Genomic DNA, 22,545 nt, shown 5'->3' with positions numbered 1-22,545 from the left:
AGGTAATTGAGTAGGAGTCTAACAAAGAACATCTAAAAGCTGAAGGAACAATATTCTGGACTTCTGGTACCAAATGAAAACCTATTCTCTGATTTTAAGTTTGTGTTGTACTTAGGCTAGCTTCTATTGATTGATGATGCCAAGTTTTCTGAACACCAAAGAGTATGCAGCTCCATCATTTCTTTGAATTAACAAAGGACAGGATGCAATTCTACTGAGAAGTTTTATCATCCTCTGTCGGCGACAGGACATTTGCTCCTGCGACAATTGCTCTGGGTTTAATTGCGTCTAAGAAGTAGGGTTAGGGTTGTACATTAGGTCTAGGGTAGGGTGTAATATTAATCCCAGGGTTGAAGTTAGTCATTCAATTAGCATGTGGAATTTAAAGCGGAGCGATTGTAGCCAGAGCTAATGCAATGGAACCCCTTTGTCCAAGAACAATAGATTGAGAATTAAAAAGAGTTCAATCTTTGAGAACATACCTTTTATTTCAAGTAAATTTCTGTTCAGTAGGACTTACATTTGTGATGGGATTTTTTAAAGAAAATTTTGTTCTAATGACAGGTGGATTTGGGTGTTACAAATTATTTGTATTGCTATATAAATAAACGATGACTCCAACTCGTACACATGCAGTTTCAATTCTCATATGCATCTTCTCACACAAAATATGTGCATTTACAATAAAAATCTACATAGCAAATAAATTCTATAGATCTATATATAAACTCATACAAAGGCAATACAGAGAAACTTCTGTCACTTTTACTAATATTTAGTGGTAATGTCAAACATAAGAGTAGCACAAGTCACTTCCATCAAAGAAAATCTAGTACATAATTTTGCAGACAATACAGAGTTGCACAAATAAGTACTTTTTCTATAACCTTTAAATATCTATACAAAGCAAGACATTTGATATATACTGTAATATACATTAATTTCATAATTAGTAATTCTTTATCATGTCCTGACTTGGAATTTACCAGCTCTCGTTAGGTACTTTACTCCTTTGAATGGCTTGTATTTCTGAAAGTAAAAGGTGATGATGAATATAATGTATGAATAAATATTCAATGCATTGTGCATAGACATGACTGTTTAGTTGGAGGCTAACTGTCATTAAATAGTATGCCCAGATGGAGTAGTTTTGATATAGTCTACACACTCTGACAATTTTTTAATGAAAATTTGGTTTGATAGTTCATCTAATAATAATAATAGCTGGATTTATAAAGCGCTTTTTGCCAGAGGATACAAAGCGCCGCTATTATAACCCGGGCTTTAGACCAAATTGATATTAGACAAAGTGGGTATAGCATTACTGGCAATTAGAAAGAAATGACTTTGTGACAACAGACAAAATTGACAGGAGATGAACAGGGGAGCATGTCAGGAAAGGGCTTGTTTGACGTTTTATCCATCAGTCCCTATTTTATCAAATAGTTACCGTAGGAATATGTGCTTCTCAGCCAATGAAAATCAAAGAAAGTTGTCAGATCTGACAACTTGATGGAAGAAAATGTTAATGAAACACTCCCCTGGTCACAGATAAACTAAGATTGGACTATTTGGGATGAGAAAAAAAATAAAGTAGAAAAAATGGGGGGGGGGGGGCGAGAGGGGCAACTTGCAGATCCAACCTGCTATCCTAGTCCAAAACCCACTGAGCATTGAATACTTACCTCTCCATACATGTCCAATCTATTGACCTTAAGTCCTGATATTGCCAGCTGATTGATGGAAAATTGCACCTGAAATAAAAAAATTAAAAAAATCTATCACCTTATTAACACCAATATTCCCGGGGATGGGCTGTTATGCCCCCCCCTTGAATTTTGGTCTGTACTTCCTAAAGCCTCAATATTTCGAAACAAAATTTCATTACTTTTTTCTCTGACCCTTCTCGCATATTTTGATGCCTAATTTATGATGATCGGACCAACCGTGCCGGAGTTTACCAAACATGTTGCTGAAATTTTACTATTTCTCTATATAACCTTATGGACAAAATCAGGTCAGCTTTTCCAATCTATATCAATACTTTCCTAGTAAGTATCATCATTGTTTCAAATTGTGTAAATAATTACCACACACCCACCCTTACCTATACACACACACATACGCATTTGAAACGCTTGACGAAAAAACAAAAAAAAAATACTTCAGAAAATTGAAAAACAATAAAATACATAAGAAATAATTACCACAACCTGTATTTTTCTTTCAAGAATTGACGAGGGAGGTATTAAAGACATTTGTACCAAAAATTGCTATTCCTGAGCCTTTATTCAATGAGAAATACCTAAATCTATGATTTCTCAAAAAATTAGCATACATTAATTAATACAAAAAAATAAAAGGACCTTCGTAAATGTAGCTATAAAAATTTGGAGATTACATGATTCTTGACCCTTGTGCAATATTTTAAGGTGATCGGATGACACATAACTGAGATCTCAGTTATGGCTACAACAAACAGCAAAAATGCAGACGACACAGTGACCAACAGATAGGTATTATTCAGCTAAAATAAACATTCAGATCTCTGATATCATTTTAAAGCTAAGCTGTTCCTTCCAAGTCATTTAAAACTGATGGAAGTCAAAATGATGACTTAATAGCCATTTTGTGGTGGAAGGTAGCATATATCATCAATGACATTAAGAGATCTATAAGGGATACTCACTGATAGGGTCGGGTTAGCTTCTGGAGGTGGGACACCAGACTGTAGAGACATCTGAAGGAAAAAAAGAAGAGAAAATTCAAATTAAGATATTAATTATAATTCTAAGCAAAGGATTAAAAGAAAACTCACTGTCATTCTCCCATCCAGGAAAGGAAGATGCCACTCAAACAATCTTGGAATACATTAAGATTTTTTTCTGATAAATCAATTTATTAATCTTTATTTGTGATTTTGGTTCCCAATGTATATATTTTGTCCCATGCACAATTCTGTTTACCTGCGTTATGTATCAAGAGTCTGGGGCCAATTGTTTTTTTTTTTACAGTAAAATAAATTGAATTGAATTGGATTAATATAACTTCCCGTACAGGCTGTCAGAGGGAATTATCACATCAAAGTACCAATATTGATGATTGCAAGGGGGTAAAAAGCTAAAGTAAAGTGAACAAATCTATAATGACAACCAAAATGTAGCCTCTATAGACACATTCTTAATGAAATATGCAAGAAATGGTTTCATGGCAATAAGGTTAGGTGGTCAATAAAAGAAAAGGCAAGTGGCTGCTTTAGAGGAGTAGCTGCTAACACAGACTATTAACTGTACATAAAGCTGGGATTTAATGGTGTTGATGCCATGTACATGTAACAAAGAGACTATGCATTTTGAAAAAAAATATGTTGATGAAAATAACAATAAGTTGACTCGAACTTTTAATGGGAATTCCACATATTTTACTTCACCTAATACATTTAGTTATAAGCACACATAAAAAAACACATACATGTATGCAACCTAGTATAAATCTGTTAATACAAACATTTTCTTGCTTATCCCATTGCCACTGATTTTTCTTCCATCTTTTTTCTTATTCCTCATTTTCATCCATCTTTTGTAAAATGACAAATTATTTATTTGTAGGATCAGAAATGAAGAGAGGTTCTTTCTGGCAACAATAACACTCAATACGAATAGCATAATAATAATAAAACACAGAGATATAGTTTTTCAAATAAAAGCAATGATAACTTACACTTCCTTTAATGCTGGGAAGCTTCTGTGGGTTGATCTTTCCGACCTCCCATGACATGACCTTTCCAACGGGGTCAAAGCTATAGCTACCCTGGCTAGGGGTCAGGGTCATGTTCAGCACTTGCTTGGGAAGGTCACAGGTCACGACGACATTCTCAACCTGATAATGAAAAGACAGAATGGTGACACAATGATATGGTGCAAGTTTTACTTGGTCTTCCTCACAGGCTTGTGTTTCACACACACAGGTTCCTTGGGGATATTCTGTATCTAAACAAAGACTACAGAATACTCTTTATTTTTGTTTCATTATTTCCTGTTTATCTTGAGTGATCATTCATTTTTGTTTATTCCTACGTTTTAGGGGGTTTAAATCCTTTCCTTTTTTAACCTCTCAGAGCCAATTTAGTTTATGAAGGTGGGCATCTCCTTGCTAGTCTCAACATAAAAACAAGTATCACACTCTCCATTGTGCATAGCAATGCTGCAGGAAGATTTTTTAGCACTGCAGAACGAAAAACAAGATAAGAGTACAAGTCCATGTTTCATAATACCCAAACCTATGGAAGGTCCTTATAAAAAAAATCTTAATCTCTTGCCCCCTGTCTTTTGGAAAAAACTCCATCCAACTCTCTCAAACATTTCTTCTCCTGACCTCTTCCAAAATCATTTTACGACACATCTGTATACCTATAAAGCAAACAAAAAAATTAAGCCATTAACAGCGCTTGAAAGGGATGGTCCAGGCTTAAAATATTCATATTCATCTAAATAAAAAGAGTAAAAGTCACAGAGAAAAATGCTGAACATTTCATCAAAATCGGATAACAAATAACAAAGTTATTGAATTTTAAAGTTTATCAATATTTTGTGAAAACAGTTATTTGTATATCGTCATGAATATTCATTAGGTGGGCCGATGTCACATTCCCACTTTCCTTTTTCTTATGTTATTACATGAAATCCTAAATGTTTTATTTTTTCATACATGTGTAAATGATGTGTTTCCATTATGATAAAATAAGTTGCGGCAATAAATAACTAATGCACTTAGTCACTTGTCAATCCAATTATTTTAGTACTTGGTATAAAAATATGAATGAACCTTATTTCATATTATAAAATATAAAAGAACAAGTGGGGGTATAACATCATCAGCCCACCTAATGAATATTCATAAAGACATGCCTACAACTGTTTCACCGGAATAATGCAAATCTTTAAAATTCAATAACTTTGTTATGTGTTATCCGATTTTGATCAAATTTTCAGCATTTTGTTTGTGAATTTTACTCTATTTAATGAGATAGAAATATCTCCAGCCTGGACAATCCCTTTACAGGTAATTCCTTTGGAAAAAGTTCTATACAAATCCAATCGTTATCAATAATGACGAAGAACACAACTTACAGTTTTGCCCATCGTCTGTTTGGGTCCCACCATCACTTCAAATCGTCCAGACGTCTCCCTCATCATGATGTTAGGTTTCACGTATACTGGAATGGCTGTAAGGCTAAACAGACAATATCAACATGGGCATTATACAAATGAGGGGAAACAGTGACATTATACACTCACTTCATATTTCTATTTCATCAAATCATGAAATGTATCAATGTTTTCCTCCAGTAAAGAGAACCTTAGCTTGACTCCATCTTGAATGTGTGGAAGAGCGTTTTGATAATTGGATCTCAAGATATTGAACATCTTATATCATAAAATACAAAAGAAACAGTGTGTGACATAATTTGTTGTCTTATAATATAATCCTCCATGTTGGATGCATAAGCAAATTTTAAAATTTCACACAAGTATTTGCTTTATACATTAATCATGTCACCATACTTTTAAAGTGTTTGTTATTCTTCTTGTCTATCCACCCTTTGTCCATATGTATATTCATCTTACACCTTCATGGAACATCACCCAACCTTGTCTTCCCCATCATAATTGGTCAGTATTCTGTACTCTGATTTAACCCTAAAAGGACTGGGGGGGCATGATGCCCCCCTCAACGCTTCGCAAGATATTTCTGAAATGCAAAAAGATAGCACCGCAAATTTTTCTTTTTTCTTCTTCGAACATGAGAAGCATTTACTTTAAACAAAATTTTGAACCGCTTGGCTTCTAGGGACAGTGATTTTCCGTTTAAAAAAATGGCCTTTTCCGTTTCAGAAAATCTCAAATTCCGTTTCAGCACGTCAGAAAACGAAAATTCCATTTCCCCATAGACTTTGTACACACGGAAAAGTGACAATTCCGTTTACACATTGAATAGCAAAATCACAGCGCATACACTCGCACTGGCCAAAATATGTATCTGCTACTGTACCAACAACACAATAGAATCCATTCTAATCGGATCTATTTAATGATTTTTCAAACTGATTTAGCATGCATACATCCTCACCTTTCACATAATCAGCATTATTTTACGGTGAAATTAATTTTCATCGATAATTTTGGGGTTTTTTGGACATCGTTATCATCAGTCAATGACTTTCGCCAATCCGCCATCTTGGATTTTAAGACCACGATATCGTGCTGTTACATCTTCAAACATAGAGGGCAGCACCACACGACCGCTCAGTTGAGCGATCTGAAGCGATGTGAAGCTCAACCTGGCTGGCCGCGCCGGGTACAGGCGCGGGGTACTATCGAGTGTGCTGATGTCGAGAGCCATCACGATGTGTGAATTGTCATGATTGTAGCGAAGTGAGATCGTGTTTTCTGGGGTTTTGTGGCCATTTAATATTCTCATTTTGTTGTTATTTTGGAGTAATTTCTGTTGCTATTCTGTTTATTTTGAGGGAAAATACGTTTTCCGTGATTTTCCGTTTGAAATGCCACTTTCCGTTTCAAAAGGCCTTTTCCGTGAATTCCGTCCGTTTTCCGCGATCGCGGAAAATCACTGTCCCTAGGCTTCCCATAATTTTAGCACAGAGTTAGACCATGGTCCAAGTTAAACCCAACTTCAGAACACAGGCCATTGAATTTAAACTGGTTAGGAAAATAAACAATTTTATGTAACTTACTTGGAAGCACCTATGTGATATGAGAGAAGTCTGAAGTTACCATCAGGTGGTACGAAGGAGAGAACTCTCTCAGACTAGATAAAAAGAGCAGAAAAAACACAAATGAAATGGTAGCAACTGATATTGCGCTTGTTCGAGGAGATGGTCTTAGAAAATAGCTCTCTAAGACTAGAATGGATGAGATATACAGATAATCAAAATAGCCGTTCAACAACATACAGATAGATTACAATAAATGACCACAAATCAATTGCAACTAAACCTACATCAGTCCATGGTCGAAATTGTGACAACAAAAGCAGATCTAGCATATTTTACCAAACACACGCATTTCTTTACCAGGTGGGTGTTTCATAAAGCTGTTCTCAAGTTAAGAGCGACTTTAAGAACGACTGGTGAACATTTCTTATGCGCTAAGTAATCCCCAATGAACATTTCATTTACCACAAGAAAGGATCACCAGTCGTCCATAAAATCGCTCTTAACTTACAAACAGCATTATGAAACAGCCCCATGAAATAATAATATGCTGTAACGCGCTTTGGGCCATTCTGGGAAAAGCGCTTTATAAAAATTGGGTATTATTATTATTATTATTATTATGAAACAGCCCCCCGGAATAATTGGATCACTCCAAAAACATACTAAGTAATATGGAGCATACTCAGGCCCCGACATTTGAATAGTCTATGGTTTGTTGATTTTACCCACTTGGACACACCTAAGGTTGTTCGTAAGTTTGCACATATTACACTGCACAAACTGTTTTGTGAAACAGTCCCTTGTCACTCACCTCCCATCTTTTGTATCTGACACAAGGGTGAAAGCTGACATCATCAAGGAGACGATGATTGACAAAGGACATGGTAAGATCAGGCATTCCAGTCAGCTTCACAGAACAATCTATGTACCCCTGGATCTCGGCAATTACAGTCGAACCCTAGAGTGGAACAAAAGAAAGTGGTATTATCTGTCAAATCTGTCACTGCAATTAAGAGTATAACCATAGAATGGACAAAGTATATTGTATTATCAGGCAATCCTGTCTTTCATACATGCAGTGATTAAAGCCAAACCCAACAGAGGAGAAAGAATGTGATAAGAACATGCATAATAGGTAGTTTCACAGAACAATCAATACATCTACGGATCCCATCATCATCATTGCCAAGACTGTCATCGGCTTAATCATCATCAGCATAATCATCATCATCACCATCATCACCATCATCATCATCATGAGCATCATCATCACCATCAGCATCCTCATCACCATTAGCATTTTAAGAGCATAATGTAATTTACCGACTTGTCGATGATGCAATCTACTTCTTCAATGACATCAAAGTATGCTTCATTGTTGGTGTATTTCACCCCACTTCGCCTCCATGGGACATTGGAAAGCTGACCGCTGGGAAGGGTATCACTCAGACTGCAAAAATAAAAGAGTAAATTAAAGTTATTGACATGTTCAGAGTGATTAAAAATCACCACCTTATTTTTACTCTTAAAATGGTATACATGTTTGAATTATTGATTTAAGATATCAATATGAACTTTAATTATGCCAATATCAATCAGTGAAAAAAATCAGTCAGTATGGAAGTGGATGTAAATCTTTTTACAGATCAGTTTGAGGAATAGCCAATTTTAATATCCTAGATTTTTAAAGAACTCTGGTTACAAAAAAATGGTAAAATCATGAGAGTATTGTTATAAAATCATAATTTCATTGTGTCAAATTCAAATACAGGGAAATTTATCACATGGTGAAAATCTGAACCAGTATCTGAAAATGCTAGTGATATCTATCCATCCATTCTAGTGTTTGGCTGTTTGAATTGATCTCCAGGGCAAAAAAAAAAAAAAAACTATGCAAACACTTTATTGGTAGATAAAACCATTGATAGCATCATTCCTATACAGTTTCATTAGTTTCAATTCCAAAACTTTTGAAATTAAAGCTAAATGATAGTAGTTGCAGTAAATCCCTTATTTCGTGAGAAAGTATTTAAAACCAAGGTTAAGTATGACTATATCATCGTGGATCTAGATCTAGTACAGTTACATAAACAGAACTTTATGAAATCATAAAATCTAAGCTGAAATACGATAACACTGAAGATCGCCAACACAGATAGGCACACGTGGGACAGTGTATTATTATTGCTGGAATAAAGAACCGACGGAAGTGACTGAATCTGCGCTTATTTTGCTTATTTCTCAGCAATTACACAATTTCTTCCAGAATCCTTTGGCACATATTTTTTATACATACAAACAGACACTTGGGGTGGTCATTACATTAGATTCTGTAAAAAGTCATTTTGAGATCGTTACCAGAACTGGAATTTATCTTTAAAAAAAATATTTTCAGAGATAATGTATAGATTTCCATTTAAGGACCACATGAAAAAATGGTCCAATGGAAGGACAGTGGCATTATGTTAATGCCGCTGAAATGGGCTATCTGCCATGTATGTTTTCATGTAACACTAACACTAAATAGTATCTTAGATAAACATGCACCTGTTGTAACTAAAAAAGTTGTTCTGCGAACTCAAGTACCTTGGTTCACTGATAATGTAAGGATTGCAAAAATACAGAAAAGGAAAGCTGAAAAGCGTTGGTTAAAATCTAGGATGATGAGCAATTGGAATAGGTATAAGTCACTACGCAATCACATGTTGCATGTGTTAAATGAAGCTCGCAGAATCCATCACAATGATTTGATTATGGAAAACAAAGGTGATCAAAAGCAGTTATTTCGTGTGGTGAAGTCTCTGTTGAATATTGCGAATAAACAACCTGTAATACCATGCATTATTGACAAACAGGGCTTTGTGGATGATTTAGGCAAGTTTTTTCAGAACAAAGTATTACAGATCCATGAAGATATTGAGTCAAGATTGAATGCAAGCAGCAATCCAAAGACAAATTATCTTCAGGTCTCCTCCCATGACGTACCTGACTTTATTAACTTTACTCTTCTGTCAGAACATGATGTTAAGAAACTTATAACTAAGTTCAGCAAAAAGTCTTGTGCATCTGACCCAATGCCCACAAAGATTCTTTTACAGTGTATGGACACACTGATTCCCACCATCACATCTCTAATTAATCTCTCGTTGTCATCTGGTAATTTTCCTTCGCTGTGGAAAACCGCTATAGTTAAACCATTATTGAAAAAACCTGGCTTGGAAACAAAATTCTGTAATCTTCGGCCTGTAAGTAATCTGAAGTATGTATCAAAGCTAGTGGAAGGTGCTGCTTATACGCAAATAATGAATCACCTCGACTGCAACTCTCTTCTTCCAATTAATCAGTCAGCCTATAGACAGTATCACAGTACTGAAACCACACTGTTAAGAATTAAGAGTGATATTCTCATGGCTATGGATGATAAGAAAGTCACCTTATTACTTTTATTAGATCTTAGTAGCGCATTCGATACCATTGATCATACTAACCTATTGCATACACTAAACAGACACTTTGGTATTAAGGGTGTAGTACTTGACTGGATAGAATCATATCTAACTGACAGATGTCAGCGGATCCAAATTGATGAAACTGTGTCTGAAATTTTCTCAGTACCTTTCGGAGTCCCGCAAGGGTCCCGTCTCGGCCCTCTATTGTTCACTTTATACACAAGTCAACTCATTACAAATATACATAGTCTATTTCCTAAAGTATCTTGTCACTGCTACGCAGATGACACACAGGTGTATCTGTCTTTTACGCCAGACTTGCTTGCTCAGCAGCAGAGCATCTCTCTTCTAGAAGATTGTGTTGGTTACATACGTGAATGGATGCTGCATAACAAACTTATGCTAAATGACAGTAAAACAGAATTACTAGTTATCGGCACATCTAAACAACTGAATAAGCTAGATTTTGACGGGATATCAGTTGGCAGTTCAGTCATAGAATTAAACTCTAATGTAAGAAATCTTGGTGTATTTTTTGATTCGCAATTGAATATGGATGCACATATTACCAATGTGTGCAAATCTTCATTTCATATGATATACAACCTCAGACGTATACGAAAATTCTTTGACAATGAAAGCATGAAAACAATTGTCCATGCATGCATTATTAGTAAGGTAGATTATTGTAACAGTTTGTTGTATGGGCTCCCCTCATCTCAAATTGGACGTCTTCAGCGAGTACAGAACGCATGTGCACGGCTGATTTGTAGTCAATCTAGATTTTCAAGGATTACCCCTGTATTAAAAGATCTGCACTGGCTTCCGGTTCGCCAACGAATATCTTTCAAGATTTTGTTAATTGTATACAAGGCACTAAGTGGTCAAGCCCCCAGTTACATTTCTGAGCTTTTACAAAGAAAAGTTCACAGACACTCTCACAACCTGCGTAGTTCTAATGATAATCTGCTCCTTCACATCCCCGCTCGTAATACAAAGATAACTTTGGGAGATCGCGCTTTTGCCTGTGCAGCCCCAAGGTTATGGAATGGTTTGCCGTATGTTGTGAGATCATGTCCATCAATAGAAACGTTCAAACTTAAACTGAAAAGTTATCTGTTCAAATAACTACCATACATTTCTTTTACCCCTTTTTCTAATTTTGTTTTTCAAGCATTTCACCAGCTCTAAATTGCAGCGCAGTAGAATATATGCACATAGTTTCTGCGCTATATAAATGAGTATATATTATATTATTGTAAATAAATACAAACAATACAATATCCTCCAACTGCTTATCTTGAAGACTCACTTTGTACTTCCTGTGACGGTATTGACCACCGTCCTGAGAATGTTGGGAGGTTTGATGAGCTCCTTGAGAACGTTGGATTCCGTCGCCAGAGGAAACCCATTATCAAGCATTTCCTCTAGAAGCTGTATGGGGTAGAATGAAATGTCATTAAAAAAAAATTAAGATTACTACACCCAATATTTAATGCATCAGTATTTCTCATTCAATGATAAAATTTTGAGTGGAAATAACTGCTAAAATCCCCAAATCAGAAGTGCGGCGAAATCTCAAATTTGCTGTTTTAACTTATTACCAATTCTGAAATTTTGAACTTGTAAAGGCACTCTCCATCACCCTCGATCTACTTGTATACTAAGTATAAAAGGAAACAAATGTTGTATTGAAAAAAATATTCATGATGCCGATTAAAAAGAAAAAAAAATGATCAAATATTTGTATGGCTACAGATAGTTTATTGTCCTGAATTGGACCAAGCCATTGAATATGGCTATTTTTTCCTGGATGATTACTATTTGATATCACAATAAAAAATATTTTATAGAACATGTGTCTGGTATATGAAAAGGCAATTCCATTTAATATCAGGGGAAAAATTATATGGGGGCTAGGGGCGATTTTGCCCCCGAAATGCTCAAAAGAGCGATGGAAACCCCCAATCACTACAATAAAGCTTATTCAAGCAGCCCTCGAAATATATAATCTCAATTTGTGCCTGTAACATGTGTATGTTCATGTCTGACCCCTATATGTGGAAAATTCCTGAAAACGATTTGTCTCTCTCTCTCTCTCTCTTCTACTTCATATGAAAAAGTTATATTGCTCTGAAAACTATTATGGCTTGAGCAGTTAGTGAAGTAATCTAAATATGGAGATACAGGGTTCCAACAGAAATTTGAGAACAGAATTCCATGACTAAATTGCTGCTTTCCATGACTTCCTGTGTCGTCCCGGGAGTTATGTAGAATTCGGGATAAATGGAAATCACGAACACCAATTATAATAGCAGAGTATGATCAAAGTATGAGAGTTGCGAGATACAACAAACTGGAAAGCTGCCATAGCCAAGAGGTAAAGGGAATTCCATGACATTTTCATGACTCTTCACAAATTTTTCAAATTCCCTGACTTTACATGGCCACAAATTTTTCCAGGATTTTTCATGAGTAATCATTTTATGGAATTTCCCATCTTACCTCGTATACAACCACATAGTTTTCCTTAATGGACGTCTCGGTGCACTCTGAGAAATAGTCCGCAAATGTGTCTACAACTCGATGTAGGAATTCAATCACAAACAGAGGGGGAGCTGTTTGGAAAAGAAATGGATTAATAATGTGTATTCTGAAATATTCCACGACGAATGATACACTATTATGATATGTTATCATTTCATAGCAGCATGATCATTTTGATCTATTTGATATATTTTCAAAGAAATGGATATTCATTTTTCACTGGGAAATGAACAAAAAAGGTGTTCCAATTACAAGGAACAATAACAAGACTACACAACCAGACATATTGTACAAAATCCTTCTCTTAGTCTTCAAAGAATTGTATGGTTACTCTCCTTCCTACATCTCACATGTCATCAATTTCTATGTACAATGTACCACACAGAAATCTCCGGTCGGCCAATCTTAACCTTCTCCAAACTCCCAGAGTCAATAACAAGTTCTACGGAGAACATGCCTTCACCAATCTCGCATTCCATTTCTGGAACTCTCTACCTCCCCCTACATGTAGCAACCTCAATAGCCAATTTCAAGAAATCTATCAAAACCTATCTATTCTCACTTTTGTAGTTTTCATTGTTGCATTTGATGTAGTTTAATAATGTAGTCAATAGTATTATACCTTGTAATGATATGTCATGTAATGTATATTTAATATTATTATAATAATGTAGGATGTAAAATACCGGTAATCGTAATTCAATAAGTCTTCTAATTAATGTAAAGCGCTTAGAGATCTTGATATTAAGCACTCTATAAATGCAATATCATTATTATTGTATCTAAATCATCAATTATTAAATATGCCAGTTCATTTGTTACATTTTATGTTCCAGGTACTTCCAGGTGTCCTGCAGAACATAAAAACTCAAGTACCAGCCAACATCATGTGGATCCCTCCATTTTCTCAGATCTCTAATGGATAAGTTGCTTATATTGTGTACTTTGTTTTGTTTTACTTACGGGGAAAAAAATGATATATTGAATGTACCTCAATTTATATTATAAATTTCATTTGCAAACGTTATGTAATTATTTTTAACCACTTTACTTTGTTCTGATGAAAATGAAATAAATCAAACTGAAACTGAATTGAAAATGTGAATGCAACCACTCAAATGCAAAGATTCGTATTCACTGCACATCAATACAAGGGACAAATATGGAAGCGCAAAGACTTATCAGAATCTGTATTGCTTCTCTGTTTCGACTGTGAAATATTTTTCCTAATATGCATCTCCAGATGTTTGAGCGATGACATGTGTATAATATTCAAAGTTTCAATATTCAAATTAAGTAATATTCAATTCCTGTCAACCCCAAAATAGTACAGCCATTCTATTGCTTTTCCAGTAGTTACAATGTATAGTGAATTTGATAACCATTCTGTTCTGAAAATTGAATTCAAAATATCTACATTATAAGAAAATATATCAGACACATTTGCTTTGCATGATTTGGGTGACGTTTTTACACATAGAAAACAGTTGTCTAGAAGGGCACAATAGCTTATTTATATGAACCACTACTACTTTCAACTTAATATTGAATTTAGGATGGCTGTTACAATTATTTGAATGCCAATCATATTCAGGGGTGTGAGTAGTCACAAATAAAAAGATCTGAAAAAAGCTGAAGGGTGTTGAAAAATTCTGAAATAGAAATAGCTCCCATATATTTTGTACAGAGGAAAGCCAAAATAAGCTGAAACTAAGCAGAAAATAAAAACAAAAAAAATCTGATATCAGCTAAAAAATCTGAACTCTCACACCCCAGCATATTGATATTTGAATATAATATATGCTTTCTTATACAACTCCCAAGAATGTTCTGTAATCTGATTGGTCCAAATCAGATCACATGATATTCAACGAATCGCACTATTGCACCCAAAACGCACTATCCTGCACTCTGATGTCATACCAAAAGTACTATCCTGCACTCTGATGTTAGAGTGCAGGATAGTGCGAGGTCTGGAATTATCTAGAATTTAGATAAAATATAGCATTTGGGTCAACTCAGTAACATGGGGGGTTGTATAAAACAAACAATGCACGCATTCTTGTGCATGGAGGACCTATATAATGAACTCTGTGCTCGACTCGCCAAATGGATATACCGCACTCGGTCCTGCAGACCCCGATGCGGTATATCCATTGACTCTTCATGCACATCGTTCATTATTTGGCCCTGCATGCACATGCTTATGTGCATTATTTGTACATTTCCTTACTTTCTGTCTGTACCACAGCAACAAAGTAGATCTGACTCCTGTATATGCTGATGAGATAATGATGCGGAGTTGCAATGATGGGAGGAACATCAGCCTTGCTGCATGCCTGTCATTTTGAAAGAAAATCCTCATGTCCTTTATACATGTAAATGCTCGACGAATATTCTGAATAATTCATTCACTTATTTATGACAAGCTAAGTACATGTAACAATATACAAACTTCTATCATTTGATGCATAGTCAAAGCTATAATGTAATTGCAAATAAATATTCTGAATAAGAAATTTTGGTCGAGATATTACAAAATGCATGGAAATTATTTGAAAAATCATTCTGTACAATAATTGGTATTAAAATATATTGAAAGTTTAAAGAATAACCTCACAAAGGCACGATGATTTTCATGTACATTATTAGAACCTAGTGGAGATGTGATGATAACTAAGAACCATTTCTAACACACCTTTTCCTGTGCTTCAAAAAAGTAGTCACATACTGATCTGCTTACAACACTCTTCCAATGTTTTTCCATAAAGATATCCCTGTGAAATTGAGAACAAAATAGCAGAGAATTGCAAAAATTAAGGTGGAGTCAAAAGCAGTAGATCTAGGAGGAAGTTGAAATTGAACCATCATAATTAAAAAAGGCAACTTTAAAAAAGGTCAAGTCCACCCTATAAAAAAAGTTATCATAAAACAAGAACAAAGCTGAACATTTCATAAAAATTTGACCTAAAAAATGTTGAGCATTTCATATAATCGGACAATTTTGCTTTAAAACAGTTACATTTGTACATTATACACAACCCAGGGTTATGCAAAGGAAAGATCTGATGTCACTCACTACATGTACTTATTTTGTTTTTCATGTATAGAATATTTCAATTTTACATATATGACAATAAGAACCCTTTTGAACCACAAAAGGTTACAATGACAATTTACATATTAAGGAAGGAACAGAAATTTGTTTTACAATACAAACAAGAGAAAATTGAGAGTGGGTGATCTCATCAGTTTCCCCATTTGCATACTGGCCAGGTGGCTGGTGAGTGTTTCATAAATCTATTATGTATACCAGCTACTTCCGAAACTGGGGATCCTTTTGTGTTATAAATTATGTACATGTAAACCAAATTTTCCCTAAGAAGGGATTACCAGTAATTCTAAAGTCAATCTTAACTTACAAACGGGTTTATGAAACACCCACCTAGTGTTTCTTACAGTTGTTTGTAAGTTACTGTACAAATGACTTTATGCAGAAATGCTGATCATTTTTGTGCTTTTAAATGAAAAATCTCTTTGACTACGTAGATGACCTATTACCTAAAAACATGTTCCAGTTGCATAACTTTACATGTAGCCTATGGGCACAAAAGCTTTGATTTTATGAATAACCTACTTTACCAAGATGTGCAGAATCCTGTTATCGATCAGCAGCAGTTAACGATCAAGTCAAGGCTGATCAGCTGTTTCACGCCGATCTTACAAAGTGTATCGGCATGATATGATCAGTGGCCATTTGAAATCGTTCTTGGCGCAATATTTTAACAGTTTTGAAGTCAAAGCAATTTTAAAACACTTCCTGATAGATTCTGCAATTGATTTGAGATCTCTGTTACATACATCAATTTTTATTTTCCTTTCCAACGATGTCGAGAAAATGCATCCTTTATATTTCTTCTCAGAGAACGGGAGATCATAACAAAATGTATATAAAACTAATTCTAAGCTGTTAGTACCCAATCATTGTAAAACCTTCCCAATCTATCGTTCATTAATCTTAGATATGTTCGATTACAATTCTGTTTTATTTTCCTTTCCGCTGTTGTCTGAACAATGCGTCATTTATATTTTTTTTGAGAACGGAAGTTCATAACGGAAGGTATATTAAATATGTTTTTACTTGTTAGCACCTCAAAACAATTTTTTTAATATTCCTGATCATCCGTTTAGAAATCTGACATATTTACAATTTCTAAATTCTGTTTTACTTTCTTTTCCAAGGTTGTCTGAACAATGCAACACTTAATCTCTTTTGGGAGAACTAAGAGTTCATAACGGCAGATTTATAAAAATTGTTCCTAGCCGTTAGCACCTCAAGACAATTATAAAATGTTCCTGATCGTACATGTACGTTTAGTAATTTGAGATATTTTTACGACCTGTATTCGTTTTTATTTTCCTTACTGAGGTTGTCTGAACAATTGACCATTTATTTTTGGAGAATGCGAGTTCATACGGAAGGTATATAAAATATAGTTTACATGTGTCTCTTATACTGGGAGGCAATTCAAGGACAAAGTGCCATGATGAAGAAGTATGTCAAAATATTTAATATCATCATGGAGTCCTCCAGGGCCAGGGGAGCGTTTCATCAACACTTTTGTCTGACAAGTTGTTACTAGCACGTAACAAACTACTAACACTATGCAAATGCATACACAAATAAAGAATTGTAGGACTACATTGTTTCTTTTGACTTGTGACATCTTTCCTTTATTCTGATTGGCTGACAAGCACTGCAACTTTGATAAATGTCAGATAAAATGGGACTTGCCGGATAAAACGTCCGACATGTCCTTTCATGAAACACTCCCCAGATTATTAAGCCAAAGTAAGTGTCATGTGACTTGTGACAGTCCAGTGTCTGTGAGTGTGAGTTGTGACTGTGAGTGGTGGGGAATTTGCTCAAACTTCGAAATGGGCCATAATAATAATTAGTCAGTGCCCAGGCCAGAGGCTAGAAATTCTAGCCTCTGGCCTGGCCCTGGGCACTAAGCTACTAGGCCTACTCCTATTAACTATAGACTAGTAGCTAGAATCTAGATCATCTTCCAATGTCCAAATACACAAAAATAAAGAAAATCAAAGGAAAAGCTAATAAAAAACAATAACAAACTAGCACGTAACAAACTACTAACACTATGCAAATGCATACACAAATAAAGAATTGTAGGACTACATTGTTTCTTTTGACTTGTGACCCGTACCGTATTGGTATGATGGGGTGTCCAAACTTCGCGCACTTTTCATAAATATTCATCAGGCTTAATTTTGTCCACAAATTATTCATAATTTATACAAAACCAATTCAAGAAATAGTTACCACATTGACGGCAAGATCGTAAAACTATAAAATCATGGACGAAAACATAAAGTAGGTCACGGGGTTTCGCCGGTATTGCGATCTAAAAATTTTATTCCGATGGGCGAATGCGGGCTGTGCTGGAAAACCGTTCAGAAAAAGTGTGACTTAACTTCGCGCACCAAAGCTTTTGTGGAGATTTAAACAAAGACTCAAGCTCAAAAAGTGAAATATTTGTATCAGATTGATGGCAAAATGCTATGGAATCGGTTAGTACCACATTTAACTCACATTTTTTATGATTTCTACTTGTAAAATGGTGATATCGTGATGCTTGTTGCTTTCTTCAAAACGGGCGCTAACGGTGACAAATTTGCTGATCTTTTTTTTGCCAATATTTTCATGAATACTGGACTAATCCTAAAGAAACTTTCAGCGAAAAGTAATATTAGGTCGCTTTTCACATTGATGTCAGATTTTAAGGATATTGGCTAGTTTGGGAGATAATGACCGTCCGCGAAGTTTGGACACGCGCAAAGTTTGGACTCACTGCCGTACTACTACCGTACTTGTAGTTGTATTGACTAGGCTATTGCATACCGGTACGTAGACAGGAATAACCGTCGTTTCTGGGGATTTATTCAACAATTTCTGACATTTTACTGTAATCCCCATTCACCGACGGTAAAGTGTCCGTGTGGGCTCCCATTCGTTATAACCCCAGCACCTTTGTCCGACCAGAGTCCAAAGTTTGAGGTTCTTTTACACATCGAGGTTACAATCTAAGGATATTTAAACTAAACATTCTTAATATTTAAATATTCAATTTTACAAAAATTTAAACGATATAGATGAAAATGCATGAAAATTATACTTTACCGATGTTTAGTTGGGTACGACACAGGAAAACAGGTCAAAATGGCAGCCAAACTATGAAATATTTACAAACGAACGCGGAGAGGGCGTCAACAATGTACGAATGTGATATCGATATTGCATTCCACCAGCACACCTACAAGGCAATAATACGATATGATACACTCACAAAGACAAACGATAATAGTTATAATCGCGATATATCGAGACATTAACGATAATGACGTCATTCAAGATGGCAACTTGCAAGATAAACCGTCACTAGGCGTCAGGTCAGGAGAAAATGGCTTATCTTAGATGACAGATTTCTCAATCATCCAGTGGATTATTTTATCAATAAATCCGGTCCATGGTACCGTATGCAATTACTTAAATTATTTGTATTTCCCTGAATTTCATCATTAAATTTCGCTCAAAAAACAGTTTTACATTGCGATTTATAAAACGCTAGTTCACTATACGTTGTCTGTAGCCACGGACCCCCCACCCATGGGTTCATATCGTCTCGCGAGCGAAGGATTATCAGTCATACGCACGCGACACACAACTACACTTCCAAAATACAGTGGGCTTTTGCCCACATAAAATATTATGTATAAATAAATATTCCACATCCTGCTATGACACTTACTGAATCATTTAGATCCTTCCGTGACTTCTCCTTGAAGTTTCTTTCTAAAAATATGTATATTTTCTTGATCTTTAGTGAAGATTTTACGGAGATAGAAATTAGTCAGCGTTGATATCAATTTTCTCCTGAAGAGGGAGCGCGATTTATATTCATATCAAAGACACGACAAGGGAAAGAATAGGCACCTACACTAGTTTACACCCATATCGACGCAAGGCATTACGCAAAGTCCGTGAAGTGTCCAATCTTTTCATTGTATAGACTTTGGTATACCGTATACGTATTATTGACGTTCGTCAAAGCTTGTACTGCTGGTTTCTTTCCAGGCACGTATATTATTTTCATTTTTTTTATCAGTCATCTTTTTAAATTAATGCAAATGAGTGTTATCATCACCAATAATAATCATTAATTATGTTTTTTGAAGGCATTTCATTAATTGGTGCCCATAATTAGTAAATTAATCATGAGGATTGCGCATTCAAAGAATTTAGATACAGTTATAAAATTACCGAGGAGCTGAATCAAGGTTGTGAAATTATTAGCGCCACCAACGGGCTTCCTTGTATTTCCGTGGAAGAGACAAGCGAAGTCACTTTCGAGGCCGAGGTAAGCAAAATGTGCTTTTTTTTATCAGATTATTATTTTCATATTCAACAAACTCTTGCTACTTACCGGCAAGAGCCCCGGTGCGGTAATCCTCTGTTTTAGGGGTCCAAATTATTTTAGGTTGCTAACTTCAGGCAAAAGTCAAAAATGCACTGACAATGAGAATAAGTCGTCCGCAAGCTACAAGGCCGTGAACGTACGAGCGCGCTCGATCGCCTATCGGCCTGGCTGGTCAATTGACTGCACTCCCAGGGAGTCAAGGCGATAGGTGGGGGGGGGGGTCCAATAGATACATATATATTGCTATATATCACCTCCTCTGTTTGAGGGGATTTTATTAATTGTGGCATTGGGGGGTACATTATAGGGCATAATGATGACATTGGTAGCAAGGAGAAGGGGTGGTGGCAAGAGGGGATGAACTGCTCCATTATTAAGGGGAGCAGGCACAAGGGGGGGTCCAATAGATACATATATATTGCTATATATCACCTCCTCTGTTTGAGGGAATTTTATTAATTGTGGCATTGGGGGGTACATTCATCATTATGCCCTAAAATGTACCCCCAATGCCACAATTAATAAAATCCCCTCAAACAGAGGTGTTATATAGCAATATTGAATATATATGTATCTATTGGACCCCCCCCCTCCCCCCCCCACCTTTAGCCTTGACTCCCCGGGAGAGCAGTCAATTGACCAGCCAGGCCGATAGGCGATCGAGCGCACTCGTACCTTCACAGCCTTGTAGCTTGCGGACGACTTATTCTCATGGCAGTGTATACAGCCACAGGCGTGTGTCTTTACCATCCAGCCACACGCGTGTGGTTATATCCAGAACACTATCGAGTATCTGTGGATACCGCCACACGCCGCCAGTAATAACAGTAAAACACGTATGTAGGTCTGACCGTCTATATCACGATCAAAATAACCTAATTTCTTCATTAAATTCTTACATTCTAAACCCCTTTGATTTCTTTAAATTGTTTCAATTTCATTCTCACCGTCTTCTTTCCTTGCTTTTCTTGTCTTGTTACAAAAGGCCGCCTGTTAAATAGCAAATTTCCACACTTTTTCTACTTGTGTCGATTCTCTACTGACTCTAGGCTATGTGCGCGTACGTGCGTACGTACGAAACCCAAACTGTGTATGTCTACTGCGCTAGCGCTGCGCTAACGCTGTATGGGTCTGCCACCGCGAAGGAAGCCAGAATCGACACAAGTAGAAAAAGAGAATTTGCTGTTAAACAGACGACCGTTTGTAACAAGACAAGAAAAGCAAGGAGAGAAGACGGTGAGAATGAAATTGAAACGATCTAAGGATATCAAAGGGGTTTAAAATGTAAGAATTTAATGAAGAAATGAGGTTATTTTGATCGTGATATAGACGGTCAGACCTACATACGTGTTTTACTGTTATTACTGGCGGCGTGTGGCGGTATCCACAGATAGGTGTTCTGGATATAACCACACGCGTGTGGCTGGATCATGGATGGTAAAGACACACGCGTGTGGCTGTATACACTGCCTATTCTCATTGTAAGTGCATTTGTGACTTTTGCCTGAAGTTAGCAACCTAAAATAATTTGGACCCCTAAAACAGAGGATTACCCCCGGTGCGTAGGCGTAGCGAGAAGGAGCTTCGGCAAATGTTACTTCAGCAATGAAGCGATGTTTGCCGACTACTTCGAAATCCAGGGTCAAACACGGTCTATTGTACGAGGTTAGTACATACTAACCTCGTACAATGTGTGAGTGCGGACCCCCAACCACTTCAGTCTATGTATGGTGAGTGGAGCCAACGGCAACGCAGTTCAGCGGAACAACCAAAATACAGAGACGAGACTGAAGCTTTTGGTCTAACCGGTACGGTACCATACCGTACCAGTAGGTGCAGGTGTGTGCGTTGCGAGAAAATCGCCACTGTCGTCGTGTCACACAGAGGACATCTGCTCCATTTTCACAATTTTTTTAAGAAGATAACTGTACCTATACATACCCTGAGGAGTTTATCATGAACAAGCTGTGAATCATTTTGACGGGTGGATGAAAATCATATGCAGAATAGTTCTAACAATGCCGTTTGGGGTGTTTTAATCTCCGGTTCTTGACGATTTTTTTGTCTTCGCTTCCATTAATCCTGAAAGTAAATGGCTGTGTCTGCAAAACGTCCAATATCATAAGAAAAGATTTTGTTTTTGTGTATATTAAAAAAAAAGCCGGGTTTTATTCGGGAATTATCGGCTTTCAGCAAATCAAAGCCCAAGGAAAAGCCTCCTCAAAATTTGTCGAAATGACAATTAATGTTGGTAAAATGCTCGATCTCCATCACCGGCTTGATTTTGGAATTATTTCTCTAGCTACCATTAAAA

General features: G+C 36.2%; 1 protein-coding gene across 1 annotated transcript; it reads right to left on the bottom strand.

The window, feature by feature from the left end:
- Window positions 1-143: 143 nt before the first annotated feature.
- LOC121428567 (AP-3 complex subunit mu-2-like) lies at window positions 144-22,313 on the bottom strand. The gene is made up of 13 exons (XM_041625277.1): window positions 22,173-22,313; window positions 15,431-15,509; window positions 14,966-15,071; window positions 12,691-12,803; window positions 11,498-11,619; window positions 8,060-8,186; window positions 7,548-7,694; window positions 6,755-6,828; window positions 5,130-5,232; window positions 3,721-3,879; window positions 2,690-2,740; window positions 1,686-1,754; window positions 144-1,029 (listed from the first exon to the last, which is right to left on the bottom strand). Exons 1-13 carry the CDS (start codon window positions 22,205-22,207, stop codon window positions 964-966), a joined length of 1,251 nt encoding a protein of 416 aa, XP_041481211.1. The 5' UTR covers window positions 22,208-22,313; the 3' UTR covers window positions 144-963.
- Between the last annotated feature and the right edge of the window lie 232 nt (window positions 22,314-22,545).

The sequence above is a fragment of the Lytechinus variegatus genome, chromosome 15 (genome assembly GCF_018143015.1).
Source record: "Lytechinus variegatus isolate NC3 chromosome 15, Lvar_3.0, whole genome shotgun sequence".
Lineage (NCBI taxonomy): Eukaryota > Metazoa > Echinodermata > Echinoidea > Temnopleuroida > Toxopneustidae > Lytechinus > Lytechinus variegatus.
This window is presented reverse-complemented; position numbering and strand designations above follow the sequence as displayed.